At 48.5% G+C, this 17,451-nt stretch overlaps 1 protein-coding gene and 1 long non-coding RNA gene across 2 annotated transcripts in view; one reads left to right on the top strand and one right to left on the bottom strand.

Annotated features, from left to right (window-relative positions):
- LOC134759055 (uncharacterized) lies at positions 1 to 6,935 on the bottom strand. The gene is made up of 2 exons (XR_010134913.1): positions 6,830 to 6,935; positions 1 to 786 (listed from the first exon to the last, which is right to left on the bottom strand). It is a non-coding gene; the product is annotated as an uncharacterized lncRNA (long non-coding RNA).
- XKR5 (XK related 5) overlaps positions 6,902 to 17,451 on the top strand; it is a 27,247-nt gene continuing 16,697 nt past the window's right edge. The window contains exons 1-3 of the mRNA XM_004046587.5: positions 6,902 to 7,011; positions 9,552 to 9,735; positions 17,094 to 17,278. Coding sequence (XP_004046635.3) covers positions 6,954 to 7,011; positions 9,552 to 9,735; positions 17,094 to 17,278 — 427 coding nt within the window. The 5' untranslated portion in view covers positions 6,902 to 6,953. The remainder of the gene's footprint in view (positions 7,012 to 9,551; positions 9,736 to 17,093; positions 17,279 to 17,451) is intronic.

Here is a 17,451-nt window from a genome sequence, read left to right as displayed (position 1 = left end):
TTTATACTTTTCCATTTATATGGCATTGGTTATTGGTTACAGAGAGGGACGGGGACCTAAAATATTTTCTGTTCCAAAATCTAGACTTTGCCCATTCCTGGTGACGTGAAAGTCACTTGAGGTGATTGTGTATCTAGGGGCATTAGTAGGACTGAAGGAGGGGTGAAAGAGTGCACTTTACCTCCCCAAAAACCTACTCCCTACAGCTACCCAAATAGCATGCAAATATTAATAAAAACAAAGAACTTGCAAAACAAATGTAACTTCAAAGCCATTCCCCAAACCCTCTTCCAGCTTTATGGCTTTAGCTAAATCCCTCCTGCGCAGCCCTTGCCTTTGCCCACACACTCCCCAAGCAGAACAGTGCCTCAGAGCCCCAACCAAATGTTCCTGCTCCATCTCCCCCAGCGCTCGCCCTCCTCGCATGCTCTCCCACAAACAACTGCCTTATTCCTGCTGACCAGGAAGGGCCTTGCCCCTTCTTCACCTGGCTTACAGGAGCCCCTTTTTCATAATGGTGGAACTTCATCCCTTTTCTCTCTGTGCTCCCAGAATATGCATTGAACCAATGCTGTTCAATCCTAAAGAGTGCAGGTGAGGAGAGGAAAAGAAGAGTCTTCACGGCTACTGCCCAGGCGGGGCATGCTGTCTGCCAAATAACCATCACTCTAGTCCCCAGATCCATTCACGCCTTCAGCCCATCGGTGTTATTGAGTGCTCCCTCTGTGCCAGGTCCTGGGAGACAGTCGTGAACAAGTCAGATGAAGTCCCCCTCCTCCAGTGCTCCTGTAGAGGGAGACGGACAATGAGAAAATAAACAAATGAGATGATGTAAGTGCAGGAAGCAAAAGAGAGCAGGATGAGGGGGTGCAAGTGTCCAGGAAGAGGCCTGCGAGAGCCGCCCACCTCTGCCCCGCAGCCCCTCACAATTGCAGGGTCCCCACCTCAATTCCAGCTGCCCTCACCCCACCCCATATATGCAACACACAGGCCCTGGGGAGGGCAGCCCCAGGGACACCTGGGCCAGAGCATCACGGCAGACAGAAGAGGGATGGCCGCTCTGGGCTTCTTCTTTATTGATTGCTACTGCACTCACAGAAGGCCTATTTCCTTCTTTGTGCCTGGTGTCTGCCTAGCCCCAGGAGGAGAAAGAGAAAGGAAACAAAAACGTGCCACCACACTGCTCAGAGCAGCTCTTCTCATGTCCGGAGACTCTCCTTTCACTCCACACACTGAAGTGCGCCTCTGGAAACACTGCGGCTTGCAGGAGATTCCGCTGGACTGGGGTCAGACACGCCTTGGCTCTGTGCCTGGCTCTGCATCCAGCTCTGCCTCTACCAGCCGAGAAACTGCCCTCTCTGGATCTCAGAGAGCAAATACCTGCCCTGCCCACCCCACGGGCTTGTGTGCAGTAACTATGGAGAAAGTATTCCCAAAGCATTCAGAAGCTAGCTGAGATTTTCAAGTACTAAGGATTATTTTAATGACGTTAAAATACATTTATTTTCGCATTAAATCATCTTCAAACCAAATGACGTGATTCGAAGACACACAGGTTTTCCACTTCCTCTGTCCCAGAGTCAGAGAGCTCTGTTTAAACGGGCTCTGAGGGTTTGCAACCGCCGGTGCAACAGCGCCACCTACTGGGTGTTTGCCCTGGGAAAAGACTAGACTGAGCTGCAGCGCTTCCTGGCTGCTTGCTTTCATTCATTCACTTACTTGTTTATTCACTTATTTATTCATACACCCAACATGCACTGAGAAGGCATTATATGCTGTGCACACTCTCATGATCTGCTATCTATGCAGGTGCAAACAAGCCATGGCATTACAGGGTCCGGATGGGCTTGAGGGACGATTTGTTTACATGGCTTGGAGGAGGGGGCAAGAAGAGCCTTGGCAATCATGGCTTTCTCCTACGCACTAGAAGAGGGATGCTTAAGAAGTTGGGTGGCCCGACTGGCTCGTGGATCATCCCAGGGTTAGCGACAACAGAAGACACCAGTATCTTCCACATCAACTCCTTCAACTATTGCTACAAATTTATAGAGCCAAAACATTCCGTTTACTCTCATTTCTCATAACGTACTCCTGGAAATTTATCTAAAAGTAAACATTCCAGCAGAGGACAGTGGAGGAACTATGTTCCCCAAATGGTTGTTGCAGTGGTATCAACACTACAAAAATAGGTAAACAAATAAAATCTTCAGCTGTGTAGGATTTGCTGACAATAATAAGTACTATACCAATATTTGAATGTATTCCTGATACATTGAGTGTAAAATGCAGAATATTAACTTCAAGGCTCATTCTTATTTCATTAATGTAACAGAAAAGATAGACAGATAAAGACTAGAAAATGTATGCCCAACATTAAAATAAGAATTGCCTTAATTATGAAGATGCTGCTTCTGATTTTTAATCAGACTGTACCACACTTAACCTGAACTGCTCTAATCACAGCAGCAGTGCCAGAGGTCCCTGGAGCCTGGGACCTTATGTTTCTACTGAGGCTAGGCATCACCCAATTTGTAATTTTTGCCAATCTAAAGAAGTACTGTGATGTCAGGCCGGGAGTGGTGGATCACGCCTGTAATCCCAGCACTTTGGGAGATGGAGGCAGACAGATCACTTGAGGTCAGGAATTCAAGACCAGCCTGGCCAACATAGGGAAACCCTGTCTCTACTAAAAATAAAAAAATTACCCAGGCACAGTGGCACGTGCCTGTAATCCCAACTACTCATAAGACTGAGGAAGGAGAATCGCTTGAACCCGGGAGGTGGAGGTTGCAGTGAGCTGAGATCGCGCCATTGCACTCCAGTCTGGATGGCAGGGCAAGATCTTGTCTAATAAATAAATAAAGTGATGTCATTCACTTTGCATTTTTTAAAATATTGATAGGTTTAAGCATCACTTAAATTATCTTCAGTTTGGAAACATTTTCTTCAGTAAATTAGGCCTTTTCGGGTTTTTCTCTTCCATAAATTGCCTTTTCCCCTTTTTTACTGAGGTTGCTGCCTCCTCGTTTTTGTTGAAATATAGGAGTTACTTGTATATTTCATATATTAATGACTTGTCAGTTTGAGACATTGCAAAACACTTCTCCCACTGTATCTAACTTCTGTCCGTTAACGTTCACAAGGTCCTTCACTAAACAGAAGGCTTCAGTTGTTACACACAAAAAAATGCAATCCATTTTTCCCTTGTGGTTTGTGTTTTGAGGTGTTGTTTAAGACATCCTTCTCCATTACTAAGTCATAAAAATATTCTGCTTTTTTTTATACTTCTTTCTGTTAAAGTCTTATCTTTCATATGTAGGTCTTTACTCCACGTGGCGTCCACCTGTGGGCATGCGCTAGGTGGAGATCTACTTTTACTGTTGGGATCTAATGAGCTCATTTTATCACACATTCACTAAACAATTTGTATTTCTCCGTTGATTTGTGGTGCCGCTATTGGTCATATATTTTAAGTTCTTTGTATATGTAGGTCAGCTTCTGAGCTCTCCACTGCATTCTATAGATTTTTTGTCTGTTCTGTGCCAATACCGTAATGTTCTATAAACATGACTTTTCTTGATATATATTAATATCTAGAAGGGTACAAATCCCTCTTTATCCTTCTTTACAAAGTCGGCTACTTTGTGGACCTCTTCTCTTCATTCACATTTTAGAGTAAGTCTATCAAGTTTCATAAAGATCATGCTGGAATTTTTAATGTTTCCACTGAATGTATAGATTAATTAAGGAGGAATTGACAACTTTATTAAGTTGTTTGAATCAAAAACAAGAATATATCTACTCAGATCATTTCTTATGTTCTTTATTAGAGTTTTATGATCTGCTCCAGACAAATCTTATGTATGTTTTAAATCAATTCCTAAGCACTTTATAGACATTCTGACTATTAGAACTATCTTAATTTTTCCAGTTTTGTATAGTACGTGTACAGAGAAATGCTATTGGTTTTTGTAAGTTATATTAGAAGGCCTTTTGGACTTTTTTTTTTTTTTTGAGACGGAGTCTCGCTCTGTTGCCCAGGCTGGAGTGCAGTGGCAAGATCTCGGCTCACTGCAAGCTCCACCTGCTGGGTTCACGCCATTCTCCTGCCTCAGCCTCTCGAGTAGCTGGGACTACAGGTGCCCACCACCACGCCCAGCTAATTTTTCTTTTTTTTTTTTTTTTTTTTAGTAGAGATGGGGTTTCACCATGTTAGCCAGGATGGTCTCGATCTCCTGATCTCATGATCCACCCGCCTCGGCCTCCCAAAGTGCTGGGATTACAGGCATGAGCCACCGCACCTGGCCGCCTTTTGAACTATTTTATCAGCTTGACAAGGTTGATTGTTCTAGGTAGACAAGCATCTGCAGATGATGAGTGTCTCACCCTTCCTTTCTGCTAGTTACATGATCTTATTTCCTTCAGTTTCCTTATAAACTAGGTATACCCTCCAACACAATATTAAACAGTAGTTGTGATACTGAGCATGCTTGTCTTCTTATCTGTGAGCTACTGTGCCCAACCAAGAAAAATAATTTGATTATTTCAATCCTAGCACTTGGGGAGGCCGAGGCAGGCAGATCACTTCAGCTCAGGAGTTCGAGACCAGCCTGGCCAACATGAAGAAACCCCATCTCTACTAAAAACACAAAAATTAGCTGAGTCTGGTAGCACACACCTGCAATTCCAGTTACTTGGGAGGCTGAGATGTGAGAACAGGGCTTGAACCCACGAGGTAGAGGTTGCAGTGAGCCGAGATTGCGCCTATTCACTACAGCCTCATGTCAGAGTGAGACTCTGCCTCAAGAAAGAAAGACAAAAAAATGATTTTTCTTGTTCAAAATGATAATGGAGTGACATCAAAGGATTTCTGGGTTGTGAAAATTCATAGTAAAACCCACCTTATCATACAATACTATTTTAATATAGTTTGAATTTATCATTTTACCTAGGATTTTTGCATCTGTGCTTGTCATTAAAATAATTTTCTTTCTATGTATATCTTTGTTTACAATCAAAACTACAGCAGTCTTTTAAAATAAGCTGGGTAAAGTTTGGTCTTTGTTTCCTGGAGCAAATTATATTAGGTAGCAGTTAATTGTTCATTGAAACTTTGGCAGAATTAATCTGTAAAACTACCTAGACCTGAATAGTCTTTGACTACCAGTTTAATTTCTCTAACATTCACTGGACCATTCAAGTTCTCTCTCTCTTTTTTTTTTTTTTTCTTTTTGAGATGGAGTCTCCCTCTGTCACCCAGGCTGGAGTGCAATGACACGATCTCGGCTCACTGAAACCTCCACCTCCCAGGTTCAAGCGGTTCTCCTGTCTCAGCCTCCCGAGTAGCTGGGATTACAGGTGTCCACCACCACACCCAGCTAATCTTCGTATTTTTAGTAGAGACAGCGTTTCGCCATGTTGGGCAGGCTGGTCTCGAACTCCTGACCTCAGGTGATCCGCCTGCCTTGGCCTCTGAAAATGCTGGGATTACAGGCGTGAGCCATTGCACCTGGCCAAGTTCTCTTTCTTCTTATGCTAATTTGAACATGCTTTCGCCATGGGATGTGCCTGCTCCCCTTTCACCTTCCGTTATGAGCATAAGCTCCCGACGCCTTCCTAGAAGCTCAGCAGATGCCAGCACCACGCTTCCTGTAAATCCTGAAGAACTGCAAGCCAATCAAACTTCTTTTCTTATCAATTACCCAGTCTCAGGTATTTCTTTATAGTCATACAAGAACAGCCTATTACAATATACGGGTATATACATGAATGACAAAGAATGTCTCCCTGATCAGACTCTGGACAGCCTCCTCCGAGCTCTCTGCACGACTGGGCCCAACCTGGGCATTCCTTTCTCTGTTCCTGCAGAGTCTAGTTTTAGCAAGAATCCTGCTAAGTCAGTTTAATCCCAATTCCCCACCTCAGGTGTCTGAATACCCTCCATATCTGACCAAATTCCAACACCTGCTCCACCCCAACCCCATCCCCGATGTGGATCACCTTGGCCCACCCTCAGCAGGAATCCTGTTAGGTCAGGGAAGCCAGAACCCCCACTTGATGTCCCCTTCTCAATGACTTTCCATCCACCGTCCCCCACCCTGCTCCTTGGCTATAAATCCCCACTTTTCCTTATTATTTTCGGACCCCAATCTCTCTCCCCTGCTGCAAAACCTCAGTGCAGTCCCTTACATCTAAGGAAATGGTTCTGAATAAAAGTCTGTTTTGCCGTTTTTAAAACGTCAGAATGTTTTCAGATATGTGTGTTATATATCTCCATATCTGTAAATATATATAAATATAGATATAGATATCTCCGAAGAGAAGGTTTTCCAATGTGCAGTTTTTCTTCTTGCACATTGGGATCTTAACCCTCAAGCACATCTGGAAAAAGCTTTCATGAGGATACAGCCTGGGATGGATTTGTGAGCGAGGTGTAAACCACGATACCGGGTAACGTGCCCTGTGTTTTCTGGCCACACAACTGTAAGATTTCAAAAAGACCCAATCAACGATTCTAACCCAACTCTACATATATTTACTCAAACACAGTATTACTCCCTGACTGGTGGTTAACGGACTTGCTTTAGGCGGCCCCAGAGGCGGTGGCCAGTTTAGCCACCTCCCGAGGAACCTGCGCAGTCCCAACGCTCACCAAGCGCTTTCCTGGCGATTACAGGGTTGGGGGCAGCGCAGAACCCGCTTCTGCCCTTATCAGGAGCCCGGACCCGAGCTGGACTCCACCACCTCGTCCCCACCCACCCTGGAAGCCAGAAACCCCAAGCATCCTCCCTCCCTCCCCTGCTGGCCACTACGAATAAACCAGACATACAATTCGCGCCTAACGGCTTAGGCAGAAATGCCACCCGCAGTTGGGCCCCGGGCCGGAAACCTCCCCGACGCGGGGCCGCGTGCAGGGGAAGGGGCGGGCGCAGGCTGCGGGGTCGGCACGGAAGATGCACGCGGGGCTCCTGGGGCTCTCGGCCCTGCTGCAGGCGGCCGAGCAGAGCGCGCGTGAGTGCGGCAGCCCGAGGCTGTGCTCACCCCTGCAGCCCCCAACCCCACCCCGGCTCCGCGAGCCGCACAGGCTGCCTATGCCCGGGCGGGCACTGCCCCGGCCTGCGCCCAGCACTGCGCGCCGGTGACTCACGGTGGTGGCCATCCCACCTGCAGAGCGCGTCCTCCCGTCCTTAGTAGATGCCCACGCATGCACCATCCCCCCAAGGATGCATGATTTTCCTCCACCCATGCTCGGTCCCCCGCCCCCCGACTGGTGCTTGACTTCCTCCCGCCCATGCACGATCCCCCCGCCCCACGCATGCAAGATCCCCTCGCAGAACCAGGGGAGATGTATCCGCCCTTCCTTCCATCACAAGCTTTGCAAAGTGCTGCGATGCCAAGATGTGCTGAGCGCAAGTCTGGGGGCGCCCGGGCTCTCCCCCGACCCCCGGCCGTCCAGGGGGACCCTGCGACTTGGAGGCAGCTCGCAGAAGGGGTGGCGGGGGCGGGGGACAGGGCTCCGCATCCACGTGGCCCTGTAGGACGGCGACTCCGCTTCGGGGTTTAGGACGGGGCGGGACGCGGCCCTCCGGGGCCACCTCCGTCGCAGGGGGAACCCAGAGCCCGCCAGCCGCGGCGGAGCAAGATGGCCCCATTTTTCGCGCCCTTCTGGTTTGAACTCGTAACTCCTTCAGTGCCGGGAGGAGCGTCTCCGCCCACTTCCGCCGGGCTCCCTGCGGAAGCCTCTTCCCGGGCAGAGTCCCTGGGGTAGAAGAGGGGGGACCCTGGGAACGCCGCCTCGGGACTTTTCCCTGAAATCGCGGGCGTCCCCGCAGGTCCAGCTGCTTCCGAGGCGCGCAGAGCAGGACGCACACGGAGGACGCGCAAGCGCCCTGGCTCCGCGCCCCGGACTGGAAGGGTTGAGACAGGACCTGCGGGGGTCGGCACCCACCCCAGGTGTCCTCCCTTGCCCTACAGCTGGGCACGGACTGGGTGTCAGCATTCCCCAGCCCTGCAGCACCGAAGGCTTTTTGTGCAAGGGAGGCTGCCGCAGGACGCTCGGGGTGGTGACAGCCGGACCCAGCCTGGGCGCTAAGGGCTACCTGAGCCCGGACCCCGCGGTCTAGAGCTACAGCGTCTGCAGCTGTACCTCAGGGCAGTTTTCCCAGTTTCCCTAAAATCCGCGGCTTGTGTTCATTCATCCACTTAGAACTTTACTATTGGAAAACCTAAGTAACAGTTGTGTGAAAGGATGCCTGTGTGCGGTGCCTCTACCAGCGCACCGCCTCCAAGATCAGCCTCAGACAACCCTCAGGAGGCCGTGCTAGGAGTATTGCGGAGGCCCAGAGTTCCAGGCCAGGGAGTTCCCCATGTGAAAGTGGGAGAAAAGGGACCCCACAGAGCGAGCTGTGACCCCACAGGGACTAACGGTTCCGTAGTGCGGAGTTACTGACCGGGGAGTGCAGATTCTCTCTCCACTGCGTAACCACCATCAAAAACAAACAAGCAAACAAACCGGAGAGGAGGTTTCATCGTTCTCGAGGATGCACAAGATGCTAGGCGCTTCGCACCTGTCGTATATTGCCCAACAGCTCTGGAAAGCCCTGACAATGTCATTTAGTGAATGCCTGTCCCTGTTGCCAGAGGCTCTGCTGGCTCCCAGGCTGCTCCTAGGAGACTCTTGCTGGTGATGGGGACACTGTGTTGGTTGGTTACTGTTTTGTTTTGTTTTGAGACAAAACAAAAATTCCAGCTCTGTGGCCCAGGCTGGAATGCAGTGGAGCAATCTCAACTCACTGCAAACTCCGCCTCCTGAGTTGAAGCCATTCTGGTGCCTCAGCCATCCCGAGTAGCTGGTATTACAGGCACGCAGCCACCAAACTTGCTCATTTTTGTATTTTTAGTAGAGAGGCCCAGACTGGTCTTGAACTCCTGACGTCGAGCGATCTGCCCACCTCGGCCTCCCGAAGTGATTTAGTTTTGTTTTTAATGAGATAATTAGGTGTGGCCACAAGATGAGACACAGGAGAGACTCTGGAAAGCAAAGTTTGCTGTACTCACAGGTCCTAGGACAGGAGACATGGCAGACCATGCCGGGCCACAGGGGAATGTCACCAGGGTGGTCAGGAGGCAGGAGACAGGAACCAGGGGAAGTTGAGGCCAGACCCTTTGCTGGGGCAGAGCACCAGCTTCAGATTAGCCCTTTGAATAATTTCTGTGCCTTTGGGATATAAGGGTGGTCCCTAGTTTCCTGGCTCTGGGCCATGGGATGATTAAGGCAAAAGAAGATTGCCTTCTGCGGGGGGTATGGGCCAGGTAGGGGAGGTCTGGCTCTGGCTAGATTTAGTTCGCATGTCAAAGGCAAGCTCCTGGCTGGGCCCTTTGCTAGCTGAAATAATTGCTAGCCTTGGGAGGGACAGTCACTCCCCAGCCAGAAAGATTTTAAGAGGTCAGAACATCATAACATCCAGAAAATGTTCAATTGTTTAAAATGCAGGTACCCAGTCTCACTCCAGCCTTCCAACAACCTGCTTGCCTTTCCCCTTCTCCCCCAGGCCTTTACACCGTGGCTTACTACTTCACCACAGGACGGCTTCTGTGGGGGTGGCTGGCCCTTGCTGTCCTCCTGCCCGGGTTCTTGGTCCAGGCCCTGAGCTACTTGTGGTTCCGAGCAGACGGGTATCCAGGGCATTGCTCCTTGGTGATGCTGCACCTCCTACAGCTTGGTGTTTGGAAGCGGTAAGAACAGCTGCCTCTTTCACCTCTGGAGCACAATTGCACAAGTGCAGTGAGAGGAATCTTCTGTCCATGTGGATTCTGTCCTCAAGGTCATAAAAGTTCAGCATTGGGAAGAGGTTCAAAGCGGCCACAACAAACCCCTGCTCTGATATTGGCATGCCCGGGACCAGCCTGCACTTTGTTGAGCATCTCCAACCTCAGGGGCTCTTTCTCTGTGCAGCTGTGACCTTACGAAAGGCTTTTTCTTGTCTTCAGTTGAAGTCCTGTCTTGCTGTTTTGATTTGTTGGTTGAGCCGTTAGTTCCATATAAAGCAACTTGCTTAAGGCAGTTCCATCTGCACACCTGTCACCTTAGAACAGGAAGGTGGCATAGTTTAGTGAACCACAGACTAGACAATGAAGCCAGCCTGTTGACATTTGCTTCAAGACTTCATCTCAGGAAAAAGTCATTTGGATGCCAGGGCTAGTTTTTTCTCTAAAGAAGTAGCCAGGGATAGTTCTGGGGCCTGGTGGGCTTATCCGTGATCCACAGACCATCACAACAGGTGAGGGCTGATTTTTTCTACTTTGAGAACCTGGATTCAAGGAGCTATGAGAAGAGATGTGTCAGTGAGTTTATATCAAGGGCACATTTCAGCTGTCAGCTGCTGCCTCATAATTCCATTGGGTTGATAGGGATTTTTTTTTTTTTTTGAGATGGAGTCTCACTCTGTCACCCAGGCTGGAGTGCAGTGGTGTGATCTTGGCTCACTGCAACCTCCGCCTCCTGGGTTCAAGCGATTCTCCTGCTTCAGCCTGTTGAGTAGCCGGGACTACAGGCACGTGCCACCATGCCTGGCTAATTTTTTGTATTTTTAGTAGAAACAGGGTTTCACTGGGTTAGCCAGCATGGTCTCGACCTCCTCACCTCGTGATCCGCCCACCTTGGCCTCCCAAAGTGCTGGGATTACAGGCGTGAGCCACTGCGCCTGGCCATAGGATTTTTTTTAAGGGAGAAAAATTCAGGGATCAGAGCGACGAAGCCCTGCAGCTCAAGTGTTCATTAAATCATAGGCACTGAGGGTTGGAAAGGTGTTCAAGGGGTCGTGGCCAATGCTGCTGTGTGTCCTGGGGATTTATGCCTGCAAGCTATTCCCAACACTTTCTCCGGAGGCACTGAAATGAGTGATGAGCCCCACATAGAGCATCATTGTGAGCAGGGAATGGTGCCGTCCCGCCCAGAGTAGAAACTCAGCTAGGAGGTAGAGGGTGCTTCTGAGAAAGACTTCAAGCACCCACTCTCAGTTTCACTGGACCCTCAGAGTTGGACCCTAAACCTCTAACAGCACCAAAAGCATATTTGCAGCCACAGGCACTTTGCCGAAAGCTCGGCCTTTGTGTTCAAGCAGTGCCGTTCCTCTGAAAAGACAGGGCCCTTCCTTCCATGGTGGAGAAGGCAGAGAAGGATCTTTCGGAGGGCCTCGTAGGGTTAGAGCCTCTCCTGTGCCCTAGCTGCCATTGTCATCCCCTTCCCTGATCGGCCCAGCCCAGTAATCAATCCATAAGGGCTCTGGGTCTTACTTGGCTTTGACCAACACAGTCGTAAGGCATGAGCCCTTGAGGACAGAGGCCTGTTGAGTGAGTCAGCTACCATGAGCCCATGTTTGGCAGCCCAAAGAGAGAGGTAAGCCCAGGTGGTCACTTAGAGAAGCTTCCTGGGTAATGGTTAGACAAATCTGTCTTCTGAGGCTGTGTGGACCCTCAGGCCCCATGGAATCCACTGCCTTCCTCAGAGATAGGGGCTGCCAGGGGACCACGGTGTGTCCAAATTCATGCTGCTGGTATTTCACAGTGGACCCCACACTGTCTTTCCCATGCACTCTTAATTTTCTTAAGTGATGCCATGATTTTCTGGTGTATATAAAAAAATAACTTGAATAATCTGGTATATACTAGTGAAATCATATAGATAAGTGAAGAGATACATGAAAATTATAAATTAGGAAAAACCATTAGTCATATATATTTATTCTTGTTTTGAAAAGAAGTTAAGATGACTTTAAAAATACACATCCTTAAAAGAACAAAAAGGAAAAGAAAATAAATGAGAAAGGCCAGGTATCGAGATGAAATGTTAGAAAACAAGATAGAGCCAGAATGCACAGCTATCGGAAGCGGGTCACAATTTGGCCCTAAGGTTTATAACAGCCAGTGCAAGCATAAAAGCCGCAAGATTTGCAGTGTTTCTCAGGTTAAACATGAACCAAAAAACAGAAATTTACTTCCATAGAGGAAAGCTTTGAAAGTTAAAATAGACAACAGTGGATCTATGCCTCATCCTGAAACTAGCACATAGGGTTCAAAGACAACGCTGAGTGAAGCAGTGTTTTTAGTGAAGCAATCCAGCTTTCCAAATTGCAGTTCTGCAAAAAGACCTGTAGGGGGAGCCAAAACAATTGCATTTGGCACAATTTTGACTTGCCTAAGAATAGGTCACTTTGAGTGTCCTCATAACAAAATACAAAAGAATCTGCTAACTGACAATCCAGTAAAACACAAAGTTGCTTATAAAAATGCAAGGATTGAGGCCTGGCGTGGTGGCTCACTCCTGTAATCCCAGCACTTTGGGAGGCCGAGGCGGGCGGATCACGAGGTCAGGAGATCGAGACCAGCCTGGCTAACATGGTGAAACCCCGTCTCTACTAAAAATACAAAAAATTAGCCGGGCATGGTGGCGGGCGCCTGTAGTCCCAGCTACTCGGGAGGCTGAGGCAGGAGAATGGCGTGAACCCGGTAGGCGGAACTTGCAATGAGCCGAGATTGCATCACTGGACTCCAGCTTGGGTGACAGAGCGAGACTCCATCTCAAAAAAAAAGAAAAAAAAAAAAAAAAAAAAAAAAGCAAGAATTTGGCCTGGCGTGATGGCTCACACCTGTAATCTCAGTGCTTTAGGAGGTGGAGGCAGGCTGATCTCTTGAGGCCAGGAGTTCTAAACCAGCCTGGCCAACACTGTTGAAACCCCATCTCCACTAAAAATAGACAAATTAGCCAGGCTTGGTCGCGCACACCTGTAATGCCACCTACTCAGGAGACTGAAGCATGAGAATCGCTTGAACCTGGGAAGCAGAGGTTACAGTGAGCTGAGATCACGCCACTGCACTCCAACCTAGGCAACAGAATGAGACTCTGTCTCAAATAAATAAATAAATAAATAAATATAAAAAGGCAAGGATTTAAGCCATAAGTGTATTCTTTTTAACGTTCCCAATAATACATACTATGTTAATTTTAAGTCTGACTCTGTTCAAGAGAACCTGACATTGGTGACCACTTATTTAAACAAAGACCATTACTTTCTTCTACTTAGGTTTTTTACTTCCACTTTAAACTGTATGTTACCAACATCTTTTTCGTCTTTCTTTTTAAGCCCACAAATCCACTTGTAAATGCAGCATGAGATGACAGAAGAAGGCCTGTCTCATCCTTAGCATGCATCTTGGTTTAGCAATTTTTCTTTAGTGAAAGTTCAAGGTTCTCAAAAGGAAAGTTAAGGTAAACTCTAAAGGTATGTAAGACAAGTTCAGCATAAATGGGTGGAGATTTAATATTTAAAAGTATATAAAATATAGCCCTAGCCCTGGAAGGCCCAGTCCTGCCCCAGGATCCCTCGAGTGAGGCTTGAAGGATGTTGCGATTTCCATCAATGTAGGGAGGGAACAGGCGTTTCCGACACAGCAAGCTGCAGCCGCTGATGCAAAGACATAGATGCGTGCCAGAAGTGGTGAGTATGGGAAATTAGGATGAGCTTCTTGCGACTAAAGGGTAAGAATTTCCTAGATGGCAGGAATGTGGCAGGAGATAAATGGGCTGGACCATGAAGAAACTTTTCTACTGGATTAAGGAATTTGGATTTTATCCTCAGGCATTGGAGACCTGTTGGAAGGGTTTGAGCAAAGGAATAACATGGGCAAATGATCCTGTAGACAGATGGCACCAGGGACAATAAAATGCAACAGAGTTGGGAGGGACGGGGTCCATGCAGGCAGCCAGAAATCCAGGCAAGAGCTGATAAGGACCTGGAATGATGCAGTGACCGTGAGGACAGATGTCTGACACCATCTCATAGGATCTAGTGACCAAATCCCCGCGCTCTCCATCCTGCCTCAGCTTTCACCCCGGCTTCTCTAGTGGCTGTCCAGGGGTCTCAGCCTGAATTTCTCCCTCTGCAATGGGTTCGAGACAGCTCGTTTCAGAAAACCGGGCTAGTCACCTTCCCACTGGTCCTCTGTTTCTTACAAGAGTAGCCCCACAACTCAGCCTCTCCTGGCCCCCACCTTACCAAGCACCAGATATTTGCTATTCCCAGACATGGACCTTCATTTCAGTGCCTTGTACCCTGTGCCACGGACCCCAGACACTCCTTTAGGCTCTTCCTACCATCTACCTGTCCAGAGTTTGCCTGTCCTCCTCTTCCAGGAAGCATTCCCTGACCACCTTATTCTCTCTGCCTGTGACTCTGATTCCGCCACTACCCAAGCCACTCATTTTGATACTTACATTTCTTCCTCTTTAAGCTTTTCGCATTTGTATGTTTTCTTTCCGCACCGAATCTTAGGTTTCTAAAAGACATCTTTCATTTCTCTTCCCTTTTTTTTTTTTTTTCGCGAGAGTCTTCTTGCTCTGTCACCCAGGCTGGAGTGCAGTGGCATAATTATGGCTCACTTGCAGCCTTGACCTTCTGGGCCCAAGTGATCCTCCCACCTCAGCCTCCTGAGTAGCTGGGACTACGGGCACCCACCACTATCCCAGCTCTTTTTTTTGTTTTGTTTTGTAGACATGGGGTCTCATTATGTTACCAGGGCTGGTCTCAAACTCCCAAGCTCAAGTAATCCTCCTGCCTTGGCCTCCCAAAAAGCTGTGATTCATTTCTCTTACTTCTCCAGTGGTCTGTAGCATGTGGGCTTCTCAAAGCCCAAGAAAAATGCATATTGAACAAACAAAGCTTTCCAGAAGAGCAAGAAGAGGAAACTACCCCGTGTCAGGCACAAATGATTTGAGAGTGAAAAGAAAACCACTGCCTGCCCTCATGGTTACATTTTTTAGTGTCATATGTTTTTCTTAACATTAAGTTTATGTCAGGAATCAAGACACAGTAAGAAATGGGTTCACTCCAGGACTCCAAATCATGAAAAAGGAAAGTTGTTTTTCTTAGACATCTGTCCTGGGATCTCAGCACCATGAATAAAGCCATTTCAAAGAGGAGTCCCCGAATCTTCTGCTCTGGACATAGAAATGTTTGCCAACCATCAGGGTCCAGCTTGTCACCTGCCAGTCAGAGCCTTAGGGGTCTCTACAGGGAGTTTTGCAGGTGATCTTCGAGATGCATCCAGCTCGGCTTCAGGAGTTGCTAAATTGAAGTGACCTCTAGTTCTTAACTTGAACAAGACAGGGAAGCAGAATCCAGTGGGTTTGCTGGGCAGCAGTCTCATGTGCAGGCGGCTGTGGTCATCTCCTGGTTGCTGCTGCTGGGTAGACCCAGAGAGGAATTGGTGGGTGGTGGTGAAATCTCATCTCCAGGTGAGATTCAAAGCCTGAGAGCCTGCTGGCGTGGTGGGGAGTGGCTTCGTCGTCATGGGTTCTATGTGGATCTTCAGGTTGTAAGGAAGGTGGTCTGTGCCACTTTCTACTCATGAGATGAAGTTTCCAGTAAAGGTGTCTGGCATAGGCTCATGGGAAACAGATTGAAGCAAGGACATGTTCTGACTTCTTTCTCTAGTGCTTGATTCCTTTTCCCAGAGCCTAGGAGGGCCACCCAGGCTGGGTGAGCAGATGTGTCCCCATGGCCCTGGGCCACCCCATCCTGTAATCCACAGTGCAGACATCAGCAGCTCTCTCCACTGCCTGGTTCTTGGCCTCCACCCACCCTTGCTGGTGTCCCTTTCGTATCCAGGCCCCTTAGTGGGAACAGTCCCCAGGGTGCTGTCCTTGGCCTGTGCTGTCTTCACACAGTCTCTTCTGGCCACTTCCAGTCCCTCAACCACAACTGGTCATCCAGATCTCTCCTTACGGGGGCTCCACCCATCCTCACATTCCTCACTGCTGAAGAAATTCATATCGTAGCCAATCCAGCACTCCTCACCTGGCTTATTTCCGTCGGTAGCACTGCCATTTCCAAGTCATTTAGGCCTGAAACCTCAAAGCCACTGCAACTTCCCTCATCTCCCCTGTTCAGTCATCAAATCCTGATCTCCAACCCCACTATTTCCTGCACCTGCTCCCTACTTTCCATTCCTAGGACTCCCTTCACCAATTACTGCTGGAAGTATTCTATTAGCTCTATTTCCTCCTGATGTTCCTATACCCTGTTCATACACACACACTACATGTGTGCACACACACACACTCACACTGCACACACTACAGATACACACTGCACACATACATGAATATACACACATATACCTTCATGCACACACATATATAAACATACACACTATACATATGCAAGCACATAATGCCTATATACATATGCATATGTTTTGCACACTTGCACACACACATGCATACATGCACATGCAGATACATACACACACAAGCACATGTACACCACGTGTGTGCACCCATATACATGCACATGCACATACACATACATAGACACACAAATCCATACACATTCATCTCATACCCCAAACAGTACATATTACCTCTGCCAAATTCATTTTTCCAGAGCAAAATCCAAACCCCATAGCCTGAAGTTCAGGGCCCTGATCTACTTCACTGGGACCACATCAGCCTCCAAGCTCCGCATGGTGCTCCAGCCACCTGGACCTCTGGCCACTCCCCAGCAAAGCCTCCAGATTCTTCTTCCCTGTCTGCTCTTCATGTGCCCCAGTTTTCACAGCACAGACTTCTACATTCTGTGAGGATGAGGACAAGGGTTTTTTCTACTTTTTGTCCTTCAAAGAGATGACAACACACAGTACCTTGCAACAGACATCTGTCGATAAATGAATTCCCATCCCAAGAGGATCCAGGGTGGGACTCAGGTCAGGGTGATTGCCGAGCTTCACAGAACTGGCAGTCTGGGTTCCCTTGCCATGCAGCCGCTCCAGCTCAAAGAGCCCCCAGGTCAGGTACTGGGGTACCAGACACGGGGAGAGTGTGGCCTGGCTGAGCACCACAGGACTCGGGGAACTTACATAGAATTGATGTCTTCTGCTTGCAGTCAGAGCCTGGCAACAGCCTAACTAGTAACTCTAGGTGACTAGTAAGGGCATAGGATATTGCTTAGCATGTAGTATGTCTCTAAATGAAAGCTCGTCCTATTGAGTCTCGCCACAGTCCGGCTCCGTGTCACGTGCCCTCTGCTGTTCCCTAGGCACTGGGACGCTGCACTGACCGCTCTGCAGAAGGAACCAGAGGCTCCCCACCGAGGCTGGCTGCAGCTGCAGGAGGCCGACCTGTCGGCCCTTCGACTCTTGGAGGCCCTGCTGCAGACTGGGCCCCACCTGCTGCTTCAGACATATGTTTTTCTAGCCTCAGACTTCACAGATATTGTGCCAGGTGAGTAAATGTCACCACAGAGCACAGGCTGTCTGACTGCCGAAGGGGGACAGGAACGTGAGCCTGTTTAGCAAAACCCTCCCTTCGAGATTTCCTCTGCTTAGGAGCGTTAGGGCACCTTGAGCTCACTAGCACAGATGATGCTTAAAACTGGCTTATGCTGGTGCATTGAG

The sequence above is a fragment of the Gorilla gorilla genome, chromosome 7, assembly GCF_029281585.2.
Source record: "Gorilla gorilla gorilla isolate KB3781 chromosome 7, NHGRI_mGorGor1-v2.1_pri, whole genome shotgun sequence".
NCBI classification, from domain to species: domain Eukaryota; kingdom Metazoa; phylum Chordata; class Mammalia; order Primates; family Hominidae; genus Gorilla; species Gorilla gorilla.
This window is presented reverse-complemented; position numbering and strand designations above follow the sequence as displayed.